Source organism: Meleagris gallopavo, chromosome Z (genome assembly GCF_905368555.1).
Source record: "Meleagris gallopavo chromosome Z, MGAL_WU_HG_1.1, whole genome shotgun sequence".
In the NCBI taxonomy this organism is placed as follows: Eukaryota; Metazoa; Chordata; class Aves; order Galliformes; family Phasianidae; genus Meleagris; species Meleagris gallopavo.
In genome coordinates this window covers 17,056,815-17,071,202 of record NC_139435.1, presented here as the reverse complement: position 1 = coordinate 17,071,202, position 14,388 = coordinate 17,056,815, and the positions used below count along the sequence as shown (strand labels likewise).

The 14,388-nt window shown below is 38.7% G+C and overlaps 1 protein-coding gene across 3 annotated transcripts in view; it reads left to right on the top strand.

Annotated features, from left to right (window-relative positions):
- Nucleotides 1-14,388, top strand: part of PLPP1 (phospholipid phosphatase 1) — a 56,230-nt gene that overhangs the window by 31,438 nt on the left and 10,404 nt on the right. For all 3 annotated transcript variants that reach the window (XM_085214038.1, XM_085214037.1, XM_085214036.1), the window contains exon 4: nt 10,338-10,395. In XM_085214038.1, coding sequence (XP_085070164.1) covers nt 10,338-10,395 — 58 coding nt within the window. The remainder of the gene's footprint in view (nt 1-10,337; nt 10,396-14,388) is intronic.

Here is a 14,388-nt window from a genome sequence, read left to right as displayed (position 1 = left end):
CATTTTAAATCTCTTCCAAACTGGATTTCATAATTGCCAGATGTGTCCCTTTTTAATGGGATTTATTGACCATGTGGATTGCATCTGAAAAATCAGGACTGAATTTCAAATCTGGGTGACTTCTGGGTTCAAGTTTTTTAGATTTTATGTATTTACACATTTTTGTATATATAAACGTATTGTCATTTGAGCTTAATTGCACTGGAGGACATAAGAACGTAATTCTAAGTAGTCTTTTGACAGATTAGCCCTTTAAGCAAAAATTTTAGCTGTATTGATTGCAGGTTCAGAATGTATGTATGTATTATGCATGTGCATAAATACAATGTCTTTCATAACCTCTGCTTCTTAGCAAATATAAGATACTGCAGGTGATCTGCAGATGGGTTCAGACGGTGGTTATATTTCAACACCTATTGATTCTGCATAAAATGTTTGTGATATTTTTGTTGTATAGTACATATTGAAAAGACTTTTCTGTTAAGACTCTTGCTTTTTTTCTTAGTTAATACCTGTCATGGTACACGCTTCAATTCTAAGCACATTTTTCAGAGCTTCCTTTTATTATTATTATTATTATTATTATTATTATTATTTTTAGGAAACTTCAAATTGAAACAAATAATTCTTTAATTTTTCTTGAAATCCACACTGCCCCTTAATAGGATGGTTGAATACAGAGAGAGAGGGGCAGCATTGGCATGGGTATTTATAAGATATGCTGAACACCTGCAAGTTCATTTAAACTGCAAATGCCAACCTCTAGTAGCTAAACTCGGTTGCAGTGTGCAGTACAGTTGCTTGGTTTATTCTCTTGCTTTGACAGGTTAAACTAGTTCCCATCTGCATGCCTTCTTGCACAGTGTGGAGTATTTCCCCCACCTTCATGTAATCATCCTGGGTGTGTGCAAAAATGCTCTTAGTCTACTTGCTCTAGCTTCCTGTGTTTACTCACAGGTTGTTTTTTTTTGTTTTTTTTTTGGATGTGGTGCTTACTACATTTGAAATGGGCAGTGTGGATTTCTCCCAGTGTTATAAACACTGACTTCTAAATACTTTTGCCAGTGGAAAAAAAATAATAAATCTTAGAAGTGATATCCGAGTATGGTGGTTGGAACCTGGAAGTTCAGAGTCACAGGTTTGTAGGACCAGGAGAACCTGCTGACTAGGCAAGTCCAAGAAGATGCCCTTGCTGATTTATTTGTCTGCTCACTAAACGTATACACATAACCAAAACCTTTGAACCTTAGGTGATAGATACTAAACCATGTTGCACAAGGCAAGCTACTTTAGAGGCAGTCTGTGCAATCTGAACTGTGTTTGCCTCAAAAGCAGACCAGCAGGAATGTTTGTGTGCAAGAAACACTTTATTTGAAGTTCAATTTACCATTGAATAGTTGAAAATCTCTAGTTTCAGTTTGTCATTTAGTTCCATTAGTAGTAACAGATAGCACAGCTGTTAATGTTTGTGGCTATGATTGTACTGCTAATGTATAGATTTGTATCAGAACTTGGAAGTCTGTGCGGAAAAAAACCCAGCTCCCTATTCCTGTTGATATATTGCTGCCTGCTCTTGGAATAAGCTGTTAGTCTGCTATTGCAAACTCAAAATGTAATCTTCAAAGAGGTCTTTAGGAAATTAGAGCTGACTGCTTTGACCTTTATAATTTATTTCAGCACAATTGCCAAGGTGGTGCCCTTGACTAATCATGTGCCAGGAATTACTTTCTCTTTGTTTAGAGCTGGCTTTTTGAGCTCTTTCACAGGTGGTGTGTGCACATGCATGCCAGTGAGTGCAGTTAAATTGCACAGAGCAGTACCCAGGAGCTAAGTACCAGCTGGCACGGGGCTAACCTGCTTCAAAATTTAGTTGAACTTCAACATGAAGTTGGAAACTTTTACGTTGCTTCTTCAACATGATGAAAACACCTTCAAAACCTTACTAAATCAGATAGTGCTCATTAAAATGCAAATGAGTAATGTTTTTCCTGTTTCATTAGGTAGTTTTTGCAATTGGTTTGCTATGGATTTCTTTAAGCTTAGCCCAAAAGACTGGACACTTACTTCTGATTAATCTGTCTTCAGTAAATAATTGTTCTTTGTGCACTCTCTTAATATTGAGGGTATTTCTAAGATGAAGCATTACTTTGTACTAAAATAACTTCATACTGGAATATTTCATAAAAACTTTGTTTGGAAACTGAAAAGCTTTGTCAAAAATCAAACCATGCTTAATCGTTCAAGCATAACTAAATAGTTTACTTATCTAATCAGTTTGTAATAACATAATGAATCACAAATGTCTCTAAAATTTGTGCAAACTTGTTAACTACATGTTTGCTAGAACTCTACTTTTATGTTGTATATTGCATTCTGATTACTTCTGTAACAGAGCTTTTAACATAAGAGCTGTTGCACAGTACTGAAGCTTGAACGTTCAATAGTTCTCATCAATCTAATCGGTAACTTTCACTTCTTAAAAGATGCATTCCAAAAAGTTAAGAAGCTTGGATACCAAAACTGTAGAGGGGATGAATATAATGCCAGATACTTTTTCACTATTAATCAAGTGATTCAGCTTCTCCCTTTTGGCACTGGTGTCATTTGAGACATAAAACAGTTAATTTGTGAGCACTTCCACTCCTATCCAAATAATCCTGTGAAATGGAACCTAAAGTCAGGGCACTCACAATTGATGCTTATGAGAAGTTTACATGGAAGGAAAAAGCTGAAATATGGTAGTGAATTCATCTCTTAAACTTTAGAAGCTGTTCCTGGGCTACCGTGAATGATGAAGTCGAGTCTGTTCTTAATCTAGATAACAAGCTGCCTCTGCAATAGAAACTAACTGGTGATAGGAAGAACTTATATGAAAGATGAACTCGCAATAAGCAACTGAGAAGCCATTCTGCAGTCTGGAACATGTATCTGATCTTCCTTTTCCTTCATTCTGATGAGATCATGGTTCTTCTACATGAAAAGACTTTCTACGCAAACCAGACTTAAATGCTTAAATGTTGGTTTGAGTCTACTGATGCTTTCACTCTCACTTTTTCCTGTATTACTGATAAAGTAAACAAGTTCCTATTTTTTTTGTTTGTTTGTTTTGGAAGTTGTTAACTATAGGCATAGGAAGAAGTAAAGCTTCTTTAAAATGAGTGACACAGTCACACCTAACAGAAGAGGACTTAGCAGTTGTTCTGCAGTATGAGTGTGGAATGCTGTTGCAATATGCTGGTAGGTTGGACTTGGTAATACTGTCTTCAAAACATACATACTTGTGCATGGTAAGAATGTCAGTTTTGGTAACTTCTTACTCCATGAATGGAAACCTGAAGAAGGAATATTTGTAAATCCAAGACAATCATGACCTGCTGCTCATTTGAAAAGAAAAAGTAGTAGACTAATCCATTTTTTTTTTTTCCCCCCCTATTGGTTATCTCACAATGCAGTTTACTCTTCTAGTAACTGCATGTACAAGATGTGGGGACAAATGCAGAACAGCCAGTTAACTAGTTATTACCCAAATAGATTATCCTGCTAATATGCAATCTTTCTGTTTAAAAACGGCAAAACAGGTATTGCATGTTATCTGCCTGTTTCCATGTCTTGTGGGGTAAGGGAAACCCAGTAGACTGTGCTTGCAGAAACAAGCCTTCTGACATTCAGTGAAGTTAAACCACTGTACAATGATCCTGTCATCAGAAAAAGTTGACTTTCTTCCCCCACTTCTTACAGTATTTACAAAGCTTGTTTCAAAAGAATCATGGAGAAGCGGGGGGGAAGTAATTGCAAATTAGGAAGAAAAAAAAAAAAAGCTACAACAAAAACTTGCATATTTCTTCCTAAAACCTATTTCTGATTTTATTGTTGTTGTTAGAATTGTAGAATCCATAGAATTGTAAGGGACTTTTAAAGGCCATCTAGTCCAACTCCCCTGCAATGAAGACTGACATGCACAGCTAGATCAGATTACCCAGGACCTGATCCAACCTCACCTTGAAAGTCTCCAGGGACAGAGCACCCACCACATCTCTGGGCAGCCCATTCCGGTGCCTCACCACCCTCAGTGTAGAAGACTTTTTCCTTACATCTAACCTAAATTTACGCTCTTTGAGCTTGAAACCATTTCCCTTTGTTCTGTCACCACAGACCCTGCTTAAGAGTCTGTCCCCTTCTTTCTTGTAGCTCCCCTTTAGATACTGAAAGGCTGCTATCAGGCCACCTTGGAGCCTTCCCTTCTCCAGGCTGAACATCCTCAGTTCTTGCAGTCTGCTCTTGCAGGAGAGGTGTTCCATTCCATGGATTATTTTTATGGCTCATCTCTGGACACATTCCAACAGGTCCATGTCTGTCCTGTCCTGAGTACTACACATCTGGATACAGTACTTCAGGTAGGGCCTCACCAGTGCAGAAGAGAGGGGCAGGAACATCTCCCTTAGCTTGCTGGCCACACTTATTTTGATAAAGCTCAGGATTCAGGGGACAGTTATTAAGATAAGCAGAAACTTTTGATTTGTGTAAGGTAAGAACATGATGATGTTCTGCTTATTTTTCTTTTTGAAGACAGCTATTACACATTTCTTATTCTGCAGGCTTAGTCTCTTGGCATGCTTTGTCTGTACTGGTGAAGTTTGCCTATTATCTGCCATCACTTTAAAGCAGAGCTGAGTGGCTCTGCATTCCTGTCTCAGATATAATTGTAAAAGACAGTAGAAGTTTCATTTAGAAATACCTTTGTCAGTAAAATTGCCAAAGTGAGGCAAAAGAAAGTCTCTGGCAACTCTCTGAGTCTAAGCCTTTTTACTTCAGTCTGGGTTTAACCAGTGGATGAGAAGTGAGAAAGTGGCAAAATTGTGAATAATACTGTCTTCTGGAAGTGGATTTCTGTCTTCTAAGTAGGCTTGGATATTGTTAAATAGATGACTTGCCTATGCATTTAATTAATCATTCTTTTCTCTGCAACAGAGTGCCAAGTACTTGAAGATTTATGTCCCTGCTGATGTCCTTGGAAGTTGTTTCTGCACAAGTCTGTAACTGTTGAAGAGAGTGGGTGCTGTGAGAACATGTTGATCACTGAGTGCAGAACTGATTGTTTTTAAAGAATGTGCTACTTCAGCTTATGTGTAGGCCTACCACTTTATTAAACCAAGTCCTCAGGGCATTAAAATTCTAGGAATATTTCCCTGCCAAGTGTGCAGAGCTGTCTAGCTTATTTGAAATCGACGTGCTGACCTGCAGTTCTCTTGGACATCTATTCCACTTCAGAAATGTGTAGCACAAGTGTCAGGAGAAGCTTTGAGTCAAGACATGGAGAGTCTGAAGAAACTGAGGATAGTAATGATTTGCCAGCTAGTTTAGGGAGTGTTTGGTTTTGTGTTGATGTGGAAGTAGATATAATATTGGGTCTCCTGTTTTTCTGTTATTGAATCATTCCATAATTCAATACTTATTTTGGGAAGATTTCCTTATTCAAGTCTATACCACTTTTATATAGCACCACAAAACATTCTTGCTGCTTAGATATGGGTCTATCCTACTTTTTTGTTATTTCTAAAGCTTCCTTTTAGTTTCTTACTATTCTTTACTGTACTGTACTTATTTAGCTCTTTCCTAGTATCCTTCTTCAATGAGGGTGTTCACTTCCCAGCCAGACTTTTGTAGAGAAGTGCACTAAGCATACGTTGCATTGTCCATGCAAATACACAATATGGAGACATGACATCAACTGGTTCATAAACTTCTGATGTTAAGTAGTTTGTTTCTTAAATAATGTGCATTACAAAATACTATCAAGCAGAACTTATTACATAAAACATGATTCTTGTGAGTGTAAAGCAATGTTCCTTTTACTTGTGGCATGCTATGCTAACCCCCATACAGATGTGTAACTGCTAGAATCTCTACAAATAAGACTTTAAGGGTAGCTTAGGACTGCTAAAAGGGTCTAAATGAAAATTAACAATTTTGTTTGGATGCTGAATATAGGTGGGTACTCTAATTAGGAGCTATAAAATACGATACCCACCATGTCAAGTCAAAATCCAGTCTCTCATATTTGGAGAGAGTTGGGTGGTGGATCTGTGATATTTTTTTCCTAAATTGTCTCTCTTTTGGGAAAACTTTTATGTCTTTCTATACCCCAAGTATTTCTATATCCCAGCTATTTATACAGATTGGGGGAAGATTTCCTTGACAGCAGCCCTGAAGAGAAGGACTTGGGGGTCCTGGTGGATGAGTCTGGTGGGAGTTAGTCATGAGCCAGCAGTGTGTTCTTGCAGCCCTGAAGGCCAACTGTGTTCTGGGCTGCTTTAAAAAAGGGGTGGCCAGCAGGGAGAGGGAGGTGATTGTCCCCCTCTACTCAGCTCTTGTGAGGCCCCATCTGCAATACTGCGTGCAAGCCTGGAGCCCCCAGTACAGGAAGGATGTGGAGCTCTTGGAGCAGGTCCAGAGGAGGGCCACTAAGATGATCAGAGGGCTGGAGCACCTCTACTATGAGGAAAGGTTGAGGGAATTGGGCTTGTTTAGCTTGGAGAAGAGGAGGCTGCAGGGAGACCTTATTGTGGCCTTCCAGTACTTGAAGGGAGCATATAAACAGGCTGTTTACATGGGTTGATAGTGATAGGACAAGGGGGAATAGTCTTAAATTGAGACAGAGGAGATTTAGGTTAGATATTAGAGGAATTTTTTCACTCAGATGGTTGTGATGCACTGGAACAGGTTGCCCAAGGAGGTTGTGGATACCCCATCCCTGGAGGCATTCAAGGCCAGGCTGGCTGAGGCTCTGGGCAGCCTGGTTTGGAGGTTGGTGACCCTGCACATAGCAGGGGGGTTGAAATTAAATGATCTTTATGATCCTTTTCAACCCAGGCCATTCTGTGATTTTATGCATCTGTTTACACTGTGAAAAAATTTAGAAAACTTATTGCTCTGTACAGCTCTAGTAGGTAATGCAGCTGGCCTTGTACCTTGTTAGGAATATCTTGTCCTCAAAGTGTACCGTGCTTCCTTGAATAAAGGGGACAGCAGTTTACATACTGTGAGGTTTACTCTCTAGATGAAATGATTCAAGAAATGCTGCCTTCGGATAGGTTGTATTCTCCTAAGTTGTTCTGTATACACAAAAAGGAATAGACCAGAATTAAACTGTTGTAAATGTCAAAGCCAACAAGGTGTTCTTTCTTAGACCTACTTATTTGTATTAGAAATTCTGAGTAAAAGTATTAAATGCTTCAGTATTTGCTGTAGTTACTTCCCCGCAAGAATTGTTCATACTTTGATTACTTTTCCAAGTAATCTTTAAAAATGTGGGCTTGCAGTAGCAGACTGTAGTGATAATCATAATCACTTCTGTGGTAACCATTTCTAGGAAGTACAGCATCTTTAATTTCATCCGTATTATAATACATAAACCTGTGGCAAAACTAAGCTTCAGGAAAGCTAACCAGCCCTTAAGCTCCCTTGTTTTAAGACCTTTCTTAGATAGCGAGCTGCACTGTAGGAACTAAGTATGCTTTAGATATCAATTGATAGCTGAAATTGGTTTGCTGTTACTTCTTAAGGTGCTTTTCTGTCTTGATAGCAATAGTTGTTCAAATGGAAACAGCTTTTGCTTTTTCTTGTTTAAATGAAGCTTTGCTCCTCATTAACCGGTTGAGGTAGATAACTGAGTAAAAGACATAGTTTGCAGATCTGGTCTTTTGACTTCGGACTTGCTGGTTTTGAAAGAATTGAAACAAAACTTTACACTTACCAATATTATTTCATGACATGGGAACAATATCCCTTGAAACTATTTGAATGCTCATGAAATCTGAGATGCAAATTCCTACAGGGATAATTTGTCCTTCATTAGCCAAAAGTAGTTTTTCAAGATTGTCTATAGGATTTTATCTGCAAAAATTCTAATACTTTGGTCTTTCTAGAACTAGTAAGTGCTGATTTCTTTTTTTAAATTGCTTTTATTTCTGAATTGTTATTTACTTGTAAAATTCCTAACTCATGGCAAGCCAGCACTGGCACTATGCTCCCAAGGAGGCCAGGACTGTGACGCAGCTTGGCTGGTTCGGTAGACAGGATGTTTTGCTGGCTTTGAGAAGGTATTTGTGTGCTGAGGAATGGTCATTAAACCTTTTCAAAATATTTTAACTGAAACAATGGAAAAGCATTAAGATTTTTAACAATTTTTATTTTATTTTTATTTTCAGAGGCAGTAGTATTGCCAAAGAACTGGGATTGCACAATGTACAGATTGGATCAATATCTTGTCCCAGTAGTATTTTTGGCAATACTTCATGTGCTAAGCACTAAGTTTTCAGTCATGTACAGCTTATTTAATCTGTGTCTGATGAGAGTGCACTTAAATTTTGTAATCTTCAACCTGGAACAAGGTATTCTTAATGTTACGCTGTGTTTTTGTTTGTCTAAAACCACAAATGCCTGTAGGCAGCAACATATTTAACATATTGGTTCAAAAATTGAATGTAAGAAATTCTTTCTCTCATTCAGTAACCTTCTGAATTCCTTCATCTGGCAGTGTGTTGCCCTCAGGAGATATAGGAGAAGGTCTTAAGGACAACAGCAATAACCTAAATGGCGGTGGATAAAATAATGGCATAGAATCTAAGAGTTCATTATTGGCACTTCAAGAGTACTTAGTTGTTGTGTCCGACAGACAGAACTTTTCCAAGTTTTTGTTATAGTGGCTTTCACAGCAGAGTTCTAAACAGAGACCTTAACAGAGAAGAGTTAAGAAGTACTACAGCAGAGGAACGCTATCTCGCAAAAATTGCAGTCTTACTGTTTTTTTTTTAATTTTAAACATCTGAAGATGTTAGTTTTTATACTGTAGAATTGAAAACATCTGCGATACTTACACATACAAAGCTCATCTTTTTGGAGTTCATTCCAGTTTCTCTGAAACAAAGCTGTTGGTAGTGCTTGAAATAGCTCAAAAATAGCTGTTTTTGAGTAGCTTGAAAGTCAAATAGAGTCAAATGTAAACCAGGAGCTACAGAGAATGCTTGATGTGAGTTTTCTTATCCCTCTGCAGTGCATTTCTTAATGCTGTGCATGCAAATTAATCATGCAGTTTTGGAGTTTCACTTGTGCACAAGATTGCTTTATTGCCTTCCTTGTGGTATTTCTGCGGTAAACCCGATTACCCGACTGCACGTTGTTCTCTGTGACGGGGAGAGCAGACTGACTTAGATTTTTTTTTTTACTGACCCCTGATTCAGGCCCCCAAGTGAGGTGACGAGCTGGGACACCTGCTGGAGGTGGCAGGGAGCTGCCTGGGAATCCACGAAACTTCTATTAATCTGTGCTTCTTTGTTTGTTAGGGTTTAAGTGAGGGTGTAACACAGCACCCTTAAATTACACAGAAGGCTGAGTGGGACCTGCCAGATAACCTGTGAAGTGACTTAAATATTTTCTCTACAATGTGCTCTATGTAATGTGTAGAAGAGAGCTGAAGTATAGTTTCATTTCCCCGTTTAAGACTGCATCAGAGATCTCTTAGCATTTTGCTGTCTCTTGACAAAGAAGTGTCTGGGCTTTGTTCTGTGCCCTGTCAGGTATCTGCTGTTCTATGCTTTTTTCTAAGCCGCTTCCCTAGAGGTGAAGTTGGTGATGAAGGCACTCCCGAGAATCCTCAGGAGTGCCACTGTTAGTCCCGTTCAGCCTGGGCCTTCTAGAAGGTGTTAGAAGTCAGAGGCAGTGTTGCATTCCCTAGAGGAAATAGCCAAGTATAAAGCTGTTTCTACGAATATAAGGTTAGGTGTCATCTTTTACGCTCGTCTGGCTGATGAACCATCTTCCTGCCTTTTTTCCCTTCAGTGGCAGATGATCATGGTCTATATGAACTCCTGCATTTCACAAATGTACACATAATAGGAGTAGTTTATGTTGTCTCTTGATGGTGACACACAGTAACTACGCTGCTTGTGTGCGTGCTGTGATTATCTGATAAACACTTTTTCAATTGGTATATTTAGGCTTTTTGTTCTGACATTTATCAGAAATGTCAGAATGCTAAACAACTATTCTGCTCTAATACACGCTGTTTATAGTTTCAGGATGTGCTTGCTTACAGGTCGAACTTGAGTTGAAGGACAGGGAGTTACTGTCTGATGTGGAGATCAACTTGATGTTGAAATAGTGAGGCTGCTGCTAATTGTCAAAAGCTATTGACAGAAACAACTGATGTCTGTTATGCCTTGATAGCAATCTTGAAACGGCATGGGAATGTTTGCTTTTTTTCCTGTTAACTTGTATAAGATAACATCACTGTGGCAAACATGGAAAAATACTGAAATGTCTGTTGTTTTTTCTTCCAGACTGTCATTTTATTCTGGCCATTCTTCGTTCTCCATGTACTGCATGCTATTCCTAGCAGTAAGTATGTTTTTTCCATGTATTTAGTAGTGGGGGGGGAAACAAAACAAAGCAAAAAAAAACCCCACAATTCTTATTTACCTGATGCAAAAATCTACAATAAGAGATGTTTGATTTGATTAGGCTTTGCATATTTCATTAAAGAAATAAACTAACTAATACAAAACCTTAGGCTTAAACTTAAATCAAATATGAATAAGTCCATAAGCTCTAAACAGACCAACTTTATTTTCTAATTCTGTGTACTTTTCCATACCTCTCCTTTTTCCCCACCCCCAACAGGAGTAGAGTTGAAAGACATGGGAAGTGAAGGGAGAAGCTTGGCTGCAGAAATAAAAAATAAGACTACAATTTTTCTGCTTGTTTCCTATGTATGAGGATTTGAGTCCTTCTTCCTTGAGCGCTGACTTTCAATTTCAAGCCCAAAGCCTCATACACTTCAGTTCAAGTCAGCTTGAGTCAATAAAATCCTCCTAGAATAAGCTTTGTAACACTAAAAATTAGATACCTATATACAATATAGTATATATTTCTCATCTGTCTGCTGTGTAAAAAAACAAACAAACAAAAAAAACCAACAACAACAACAAAAAAACACAACTGTTTATTCCTTGTTCATTATCATGTCTAGTCTCCAAAATCATACAGGTCTACTTGTGATGCAGTTCCAAATAACTGAGTACATGGACCAAAGCCACCATTTCCATGATACGATGAAGCTATTACTGTTATGTAGCAACCTAATGCTGACTTGTCCTGCTGTGTTCAATTGTCCCTTAGCTTTTCCTTACATGGTTTCATTGATCCATGTGAGAATATGATATTGCAACCCTTCAGAAGCACAAACTTAGACAAGAGAAAATTTACAATGTGTATGATTATAATGAGACTGGATTATAATTTGTACTGATTGGATGAAAATCATAGATCTGAGTCTGTCGGAACTTTTATCTCTGTTGCTTGTGTGAATGAGTCCTGCTTGTCATATCTTCTGGGAAAGGCAGTTGTGGTCAGGAGGACTTTTCAGCTATGTGGACTTAGAGAGGTTGCTGTTTTGAAATCTTGTCTTATAATGAAAACTCCCCCTATCTGTGCTCCATCTTCCTATACCCTAGTTATTTGCCATAACACTGAGACAACATCTAAACAGCATGAGTGCTGTGTAATGGTATTTGTGCTTGGACTTCCATGCTCTGTTTAATTTGCTAGGATTTTAGGAAAAAATGCAACTTTTGGCAAAAAGGGCAAGATTTTTATTTGCTATTCTTCTTCTGAATATGCGAGTTTCTTCACATGGTTTGAATAATCCTGTCTGTAGTAGTCTGTGACATAGTGTTTGGTGGCTTCTTTTTTAAAGTCATGCTTGTGTGCAGAGTTGCTGAACTCCTGAACTGAGATGCAGTCAGCTATGGGGTTTTGTGTGCTTATGTGCATGCTTCACACTTAGCAAACTTCTGCATGGGGAAGGAGATGGACAATATGAGTCAGGTCCTTCTGTGTCCCACTTTAAAATGCTGTATTGTGTCAGTCTGTAGATATACAGATATCATTAATTCTCATAACAAGGCATTTGTGAAGCAGTGATGTATTGCATATAAATTCATATATCATACAGGTGTGGCAGAAAAATGTTCAGAACAGAATTATAAATGTTAGAGAAAGCAGTCTTGAAGTCAGAAGCACACAAGAAGGAATGCAATTTCAAAATGTGCTCAAAGGTCAGTGTTGGACCTGTCTGGTCACACATTCAGCCTCATGGTGGCTGCTGCTAAAGTTTTGGCACATGGCAGATGGTACAAGAAACTGCTGTTGTAACCCCCAGTGTTCGGATATTGTGTGCTCAGAAAGTGAAATATTCTCAGTCGTTGAAGGAATTCATCTTCTCACATGTTTCCTACTGAACTATACACTGAATTCACACAGTCCAATTTTGATAAGACTCTTTTTTTATAACAGTCTGACCCTGCCTGGGGGAGGAGTATTCTTTATCTTTTCCTGCACCTCTGTTTCTTGTTTCACTTCTTGGCTGAGCAGTACAAACAGTATGAGACTTTGAGATTAGACTTGTTTCTTCGTAGGAACATCTGAAGAAGGTTAACAACTCCTGTGCAGGATGGTGTAGGTGTGTTTTTCCGCTAATTAATATGGTATCGCTACGTACCAACCTTTGCATTGACTGTGGTCTCTGTAATGTTTTTAAAAAGCAAACCACAAAACAATAGTATTCAAGCAGGCAGCTACTAAAGGAAGATGAAGCAAATGCTTTCTCACCCTCCTCCTTGCCCACGTGGCAAGGCAGAGTGCTGCTGCTGGCTGTAAACCAGGCCTGCAGCATTTGATAACCTGTTTGTTAACTGAACTCTGATGCTGGCGTCATCTGCTCTTTGCACGCTTACTCCAGCTGCAGTCTGAGTCATGAGCGGGACAGAATTGTGAACATGTGGCATTACTCGTAGACAGCGTTAATCGTAACCAGATGCTGGTTTCCTAAGGACTAGAGGAATCTGCCTTGTGCATACTGCAGAACATGTTCTTTTAACTATTCTGAATGCATGTACACTGGCAGGTTGTGCATGAAGGAGAGGTACTGGGAGAAGTCAAATGGGAAATGATCACTGCCAGAGGATAGCACAGACATTGCTACTGTGAAATGAGGATGTGCTTAAAATATGTGGCTTAAATCAAGCTACCTCACAAAATATTAGATATGTAGTGAAATGCCTCTTCAGCTCAGTTACCTGAGACAATTGCTGTGTAAGAAGCAAATTAAATGGTAGCTGCACATTCTGTTATGTACAGGAGCACCTGGTGGATTTAAAAAACTAATAAGAGGTGATATATCACTTCCAGTAATTTTAGTTGCTTTGACTTCTAAACAGCTACAGTAATGTCCATAGAGTAATGATGTACATGGAGAAATAATCCTTCAGGGTCTTATTTCTTAGCAGGATGTTCTGATGCTTTGAATGAAACTAAGGCAGAAGTTTCTCTTGTAGCCATGTAAGAAGGACATAAAAGTTAGAAGCTGTTCATGCCTTCGTATTGAGCATTTATGCTGTGATATGCTTTACATTACTTACCTCCGTGAGGAGCAGAAGCATGCTGGTTTTAATTCTAAGGGGGAAAAACATTTTTTTTAGTATTGGCAAAACTCAAAGTACTGCAGCCTGGTTTGAATTCTTAGGATATCTTTTTCTTACCTAACACTCAGGGATTTTGCTGCTAAAACTCTTTAAGTGCTTCTTTTTGGTAATAAAAAAGTGGGCTTTACAAGCATCTCTATGCAGTCATGTGCATTCCCTACTAAGCAAAAGTTTACCACAAGAGGTTAGTGGGAATGATATCTAGAAGAAGGTACGGAGGCAGGCATGAGATGTGCGTGTGTTGACTGGTGACATGCTAGTTATGAGGATGCAGCACTTTGCAGGGAAACTATTGGTGAAAGGAAAATTTAGGAAGTCTGGAAGCTATGGTGTCTTGAGTTGCAACTGCACAACTCCTGATACTGGGAGGAAAAAACTGCAGGTTTAAACGTACTTCTGTGATGGATGACTCGTCTCAAAGTGAGGGAAGGTCATGTGAAAATAGCATGCAATTCAGTCTTTATACTTAACGGGAAGGATGTGTTTTTGTTTTTTCTTCTCTTAGATATGCTGCAACTTTAATGTCTGTGTTGTGGAGGCTTCATTAGCCTGGAAACAGGGGTTCTGACTAGATGGTCTCAATTTCCTTACTTCAGGAATCCCAGAAGAAAATCTGACTGAAGTATCTATAGAGAATCATGCCCTGGGATTACTGATGAGTAGCAGAAGTGCTAGCTGAAAAACATGGCAGTCTGAACAAAATGGAAAGGATAAGAGCTGGAAAGTGTAAACTTCCAAACTAAAAATACGTAAATTACACTTGGGAGGAGCTAGGGAAACATGAATGAATACCATGTCCTCTGAACTGTTCAAAATGAATAGTCTGAAGTAAATCAGATCTGGGAATTTG